General features: G+C 26.5%; 1 protein-coding gene across 1 annotated transcript; it reads left to right on the forward strand.

The window, feature by feature from the left end:
- The first annotated feature begins 6141 nt into the window (after positions 1-6141).
- Positions 6142-6788, forward strand: LOC103483600 (ethylene-responsive transcription factor ERF098-like). Its single transcript, XM_008440313.2, has one exon. The coding sequence runs from the start codon at positions 6174-6176 to the stop codon at positions 6624-6626; it is 453 nt and encodes a 150-aa protein (XP_008438535.2). The 5' UTR covers positions 6142-6173; the 3' UTR covers positions 6627-6788.
- The last annotated feature ends 372 nt before the right edge of the window (positions 6789-7160 follow it).

Below are 7160 nucleotides of genomic sequence, written 5' to 3' on the forward strand. Positions count from 1 at the left end.
TGTAAAATAATTAAACCGTTGTCCAACTTTAATAAATGGTTTAAACAAGTCAAAGATAGGCAACTTTTCCCTAAGATTTTAATTAGTTGTAGCCAATAAATATTCAATAACATATTAGGGTTTGATGATTTTGAATTGTGGATAATGATATAAACTACACTTGATAAACAAAAAAAAAAAAAAAAAGATTTGGTCTCTAGATATGTACTAAATCAAACCTTAATTACTACAAAGTTTTACTATAAAATTAAATAATTGTTTTTTCTAATCTTTTAAAATTACACCTTAGTCAGTGAAATCAATGTTTTATTATGTCAATAAATCAATCAATTCAAATATAGTTGAATGAAAATAAGATGTCAATTATTGTCTATTACATTTCCAATTATTAAAGTAACAAAATATGTACATTAAGGCAATTCCACACCCACTTGAAAAGTCACACTTGTCTATGTAAACACTTAGAAACGACGTGACAATTATAGAATCCCTAAAATATAGGTTGGGCAATAGGTGAGTTATATTTATTTATATGTTGTAGTTGATTCAATGACAAAAGAGTATCAAAACTTTAGAGGAATTAAGATCTCAATAAATTTTGTTTCTTTTCTATATTTAAATTAAATTATAAGTTTCAATAATTAATAATTGTGATCTATCCTCTCCCCCACATACCAATATAATAGGCTCCATTTATAATCAGTACAAACAAACAACAATTCAACATTATTGAATTTGACTTAAATTCTTAGCTTCATCATCAGCCACACAAAAAGCCAAGAGCTGCCCACCTCAAAAAGAAAAAGAAACAAATTCTCAAAAGGTAATTGAAAATAAAAACATAAAAGAATGAAGGAGGAAGGAGGAAGGAGAAAGGAGAAAGTAAAAAAAAAAAGAAAAAAACAGATAAATAAAATAGTATGGGTTTTGTTTAGAAGGTAATTAAATTACATGAAGAAAATGAAAGAAAGTTGATGAGAGAAGGAGAAGAAGGAAGTTAAGGAAATAGGTAAAGAGTAAAAGAGAGAAGAGAAGAAAGAAAGGGGGGGCAGGATGATAATCTACGATGACGGCTGGGATGAGGCGAGATGACGGGGCAGATACATTGCACCTACTTCATTTTCTCAAATCAAAATTTGAATTTTATTTATTACCCCTAACCATACGCTCCAACCTGGATTTTCATTTTCTTTTCTATTATTATTCTTTCCCTCTATCCAAAGTTGTTTCCAATTTTAGGGTTTTTTTTTTCACCTAATTAAAAAAAAATTATTCAGAAAATCATTTACGTCAAAAAATATATTTTTTATTTTTTATTTTTTTTCATCAACTATAATTTTTTTTTTTGTTAATTTTACTATTTTTGACCATTTTTTTGATTTCTTGTTGGACTTTATTTAGAATGATTTGTATGATGACTTTTAGGATCGTGGAACTATACACTTAATTTCTTTTCAATTTTTTTTATGAATTATAAACCCAAGATGGCGTTACAAATCTTCTTTAAAACATAAATCTTAAAGAGAGAATAAATATACACAACCATAATGGAGTAGATTCATACCACAATCGGCTAAGACTATAAAAAGAAAAAAATTATATAGAATAATCAACCAATTTTTTTTGTCACACAGTATAAAGATTTTCTAGCTAGAATTAGCAATGTACGAGACAAAAAAAAAAAAAAAGAATGGAATTGTTATTAAAATTAAAAAAAATTGTTTTTGGATTTTACAACTATAGCAGAACTTTACTTTGAGTTGAGATAGATTCAAAATAAACAGTTGTACTTGTATTCGAAAGTGTAAAAAAAAATGTAGTAAGAACTTTCTGTTTTTATATAATTTATTTCATAGAATTTAATTATAGGCCCATTGAAAATGCCATGTTTAATTTTCATTTTTGTTCGAATTTAAATCCCATTTATTGATACTGTAATATGGAAAGAAAAAGAACGAAAATGACCTTTCGAAGAGAAAAATATGCACATGGACAATGACAAGGATGTTGGGAAAAAATGACAAAGACGCCGAGAGAAAAAATACAATTTTAGGTACAACAGAATGAAACACGTAAACATATACAAATGAGCCAAAAAAAAAAACTACTTGGACGGAAATAGCTTAACTAGAATGGTATAAAATTTATATAATATTTTAAAATAATAATTATAAAATTATTTTAAGATATATAAAATATAAAATAGTTTTTAAATATAACAAAACATTTTTACAAAATTATTAAATTTCTATTTATATAATTTTTCGTAAAATATATTTATAAATCGTCAACTAATATTTAATAAATAATTACAACTAATTTTGTATTTATAGAAATAGAGAATAAAATATATTTTAAGTTGATTTGATTATAATCTAGTTTATTTTAATGGATTATCGAACACATATCTAAAAAGGGAAAATACAAATAAAAAACACGTGAAATATGAGAATTTAAATTGAAAGAAATAAATAGAAGTTAAGTTAGGTCAAACATACTGTTTTACAAAAGAAAGAAAGATAAAAGGATTCTAAATTTTTGTAGTAAATTTTTTGCTACTTCTTGGTTGGTTGGTCTTCCAATCAAAACTCAATTAAAAACTAAATAATAAATGGACTTTTACATTTTCAAATGCTATAATAATTATCTAAATATATTTATAGGAACAAGTTGGATTAAATAGTAATTATCTTAAAGATTTAAGTCAATGGTTTTATTTCATTCCTTTTTAATTCAATAATATATCAAACCCCTTTCTTTTCTTTCTTTATTTCTAGTTCAACGTAATCAAGTATATCGACACGTGTAGCTTTTGTTAGCTTTTTTTTCTAAGCATGTTTTGTTTAGTTGTGTTATGTTTTAGTTGACAATTTCAATATATTCATATACTCAAAACATATCATTTTTTTAAAAAAAAAATTACTAAAATCATAAATCCTATAATACTACAATATATTATCTCATTTTCGAGTAAAGTAAGATTTTTCTCAAAACTTAAAAACTCACTTACCATATTTAGCATGGTAACAATTATAGTTAGAATAAGCTTAGCTAAATATTCATCCGCAAAACTTTCTTTTTCTAAAGATTAAAGGGTCCTATTCCTATCCTCAAAATTTTTGTATTGGAAAAAAATATGAGGTAACAATAATTATACTCATAAAGACTATCGGTAGGAATAGAGCAATTCATAATTACAAAATCAAGACTTTAAAACCAAACAAACTAAATTAGGAACATACAGTAACCATGTCAAAAAAGAAAAAAAAGTAGTTTAGTCTATTTTATTATGATATTCGTAATTGCAATTGTAGAAATTTGACCATCAAGTAAAAAAATTCAACATTCTAAAATAAATTTTAGAGTTTAACTTTTTCGTTTATGGTGTAAATTTTAAACCTCCAACGTTTGAGAGGTCGATTTTTACGAATAAAAGATTTGAGATTTAAAACAGGTGTATTTTAATATGGGTGGCCCATTTTTGCATAATCAAAATCAAGGTTTTTATGAATGGAGTATTTTCTTAGAAAAATGATTAAAATATGACATCGTGAATGTGTAAATAGAAGGCAGATTGGAAAATTTGAAAACAATCATTCACCAACGAATTAGAGTTCTGTGACGCCGTTCTCTCCTATTGTAAACCTTATCTAAAATTTTAAAACCCAATGGGCCGCTTCTCGGCAAAGATGGAAGCCCAATGGGTCACTCTCTATCCCAAAGCATATATTTTTTTCACTTCATTTTCTTTGTTTTTATATATACACACATATAGTCGAGGCCAAATAATAATAATATTAATATTAATATTAATATTAATAATAACAGTAATAATAATAATGTTTTAACTATGTTTATGTGTATCGATTTTTTTTAATTAAAATATTTTTCTTTGTTTTTTAATTTAATACCACTTATAAGATACAATTGATGTACACTCAATTCTTTGAAGTTGGTGGGAATCATTTATTTAGTTTTATTTTTATTCCATTCATATTCAATTCAAGGAGTGGGAAGCAAAATAATCGATATTAGGAAGTTTAATTAGTGTCTTATCTATTGAACTGTGTGCTTAGATTGATATACAATTGAAGGAGATCAATCAAACATTCATATTTAGGATGATATTCATGCTTTATCCATAGTGATATGCTTGGAAATATATAATCGTTAGCTTTGAGAGAGTTAAAAAAGTTTTGATCTTCAATATAAAGAAACATAATTTCTTTGTTTCATTTTTTAAGATCACTAATTGTAACGATATAGATCAAATCATTAACATTTACGATAGCAATTATTAATGTCTATTGTATCAATGTTCAAATCGACAAATATTTTATGTCCTCGTTACTAAAATAAAAAAATAACCATAGAATTTTAAAACTATATTTTATGTGACTAAGTAAAAAGGAAGACGAAGAATCAAAGGAGTAGTCAAAATGGCACTAACATATTGAAAAACAAGTGCTATATAGATATATATATATATATGCCCTTTGATTATTAATAATGTTACATCATTATCCATCACAGAACACAATTACAAAAGCTCTATCTAAATTATATGCCACTTTTTGAAATCAGCACTTTAATGTATGACAAACATGAGATTATATGCTAATTCAAAGTAATAGAGAATTAACTACAAAGTGAAATAATATCAAAAAGAAAAAAAGAAATTAGAAAAAGCTACAAACAATATATACTATTTAGTTCAGGGGATCTTTATATTAAAAAGAATTTAATAAATGTTGAGTAGAATTGATTTTGAAGGGAACAAATATAGAGGAAAAAACACCAACTGGATAAAAAGCTTCTTTATGTTGGGATTTGGATTTTATTCTTTCAAATAAGATCCTCCAATTAGATTTAATTTTCTTACATGTTTGATTCTACATGTCCACATCCCATAATTGATAATTTCACTCACTCTCTCCACATTATTATTTACGTAAATTTATATTTATTTTTAACTTTCAAAAACTAGCGGCTCACAAAATCTAATATGGACTATATGATCTTAAAAAGCTTATAAACATTTAATTAATCTTAAATCAAACTATATATTATTTTAAAATAAAAGCACCCATATACTTCATATATATATATATACACACATATCTTGTATGTCTATTCCTAGTTATCCAAAGTATCTAATTAGGAAAATCTAAAAAGTTTTTAGGATGAGACATAAAATTCATTTGCTAATTAATAATGATTAACGAAAATGATACTAGTTTACTCTTTATGATATGATGGTATACGTCACATGTAAATATATAGAATAGAGATTATATTCCGTAAATATAAAGTTGACTGTTAATGTGATTTTTTAAATTAGGTATTGTAATCTACCTCATCAAAACAACTATTATAAAAATTCACTCAATTACAATTTTCACAGTGGTAAACTATGTGTTATAAATTATTAGTAAAGGACTTGAAATATTGAAAGAAAAAAGGCAAAAAATTGAATGTATTTCCAAAGTGAATTTAGTTGAAGGTTAATTAATTGATAGGTTGGAACTCTTTTATTTACGTAGTTGTTATTCTAGAAAAAAGTACATTTAATCATAAATTAAAAAATATCTAATACTGACAGTCTCATTTTGTTAACTTTTTTTAATATTTTGCTTTTTGTCTTTCAAAATAAACAACTTCCCTTTATCAATTTTATTGTTTTGTCATATTTGTTTTTTAAGTCATGTCTTAGAAGTCAAACCAAAATTTAAAAACCAAACGATAATTATAGGAAATCGTTCTAATTTTTTTTTTTTAAAAAAAGAGAAGAATAAAAAAAAAATAGTATCACAATTAGTGACATAAACTATTAAATATGCAGTAAAATAAATAAAACTATTAAATATGCAGTAAAATAAATAATTATAAGCAAATAGTTTTGTTCGTACCCAAGAAGGAAAGTATAAAAGGAATAAGAATAGCATATTAAAAATGCCTATCAAACCAAAAAGAGATTTACACATACCCTCTTTGAATTTTCAATTCTTCTAACGACAGATCTTAGAATCGAATTTTTCACAATGCTAAACAGCAGATTTTGGTCAAATTCAACGTTCGATTTTCATCTATAAATATTTCATTTCAAAAAAAAGAAAAAATACACACACACACTCAATAACACACAAACCTTTGTTCATTTTGTAACCTAAGATATGGAGGATACTCGTAAGGGTAAAGAACAACAAAAGCATGGTGATGATGGGATCAAGTATCGGGGTGTGCGACGACGCCCGTGGGGGAAATACGCAGCGGAGATACGTGATCCATCGAAGAATGGGGCTAGGCAATGGCTTGGGACTTACGAAACGGCGGAGGATGCGGCTAGGGCTTATGATCAAAGGGCATTTCAGTTGAAAGGTCATCTTGCTAGTTTGAATTTTCCTAGTGAATATTATGCTCGTGTCATGGGTTCACCTCCTCATCCTCCTCACTTGTTTCCTTCGGTTCCGATCAATTCGGGTTTTGAGAGCAGTGGTGTTGGTGGTGGATCGTCGACTTCTAACGTCGATCCTCAGAAAGTTATTGTTTTTGAGTATGTGGATGGTAGGGTTTTGGAAGATCTTCTGGCTCAAGAGGATAAAAAGAAGAAGAAGAATAGTAAATAATGAAAGCCCTATACCTTTGTTTATCTTTTTCTTTTTTTTCAGCCTTGGCTTTTGTGTTTGGGTCGTTTTGCCCTAGCTTTTATTAAATGCTTTTATTAAGTCCTTAATAATCAATGTAACTCTTTATTACTATATAATTAAACCTTGTTGCTGCCTGGCTTCTTTGGAGGGGTTTAATTTCATTACTCAAGATGGATGACGATGGCAGTGTGACACATCTTTCTTAATTAATATTACAACAAGTTTGGAGTGATTTTTTTTTTTAAATTTAAAATCACACTTGCTTTTTAATATTCAAATTTAACTTTGAATAACTTTAATTTAAGTAATTTTTGATATCTTTTAAATCAGTTTTTCATCTCAAACATCACAATTTTAAAACAAAATTAAAGTTTGGGCATGCGAAGGTGGGTTTGGTCCTATTCCAAAATTCTACTCTCAAATATGCCCTAAAATCACGTTTTAAGAGTGCTTTAGATCTAAGAAGAACAAGTTTATATCTTTTGTAAGACATGTTCAGAAAAAGTTCTAGTC

The sequence above is a fragment of the Cucumis melo genome, chromosome 6 (assembly GCF_025177605.1).
Source record: "Cucumis melo cultivar AY chromosome 6, USDA_Cmelo_AY_1.0, whole genome shotgun sequence".
Taxonomy (NCBI): domain Eukaryota; kingdom Viridiplantae; phylum Streptophyta; class Magnoliopsida; order Cucurbitales; family Cucurbitaceae; genus Cucumis; species Cucumis melo.

Excerpts from the sequence above, each read along its gene's own strand:
- LOC103483600 (XM_008440313.2), top strand. The coding sequence starts at position 6,174 with ATGGAGGATACTCGTAAGGGTAAAGAACAACAAAAGCATGGTGATGAT.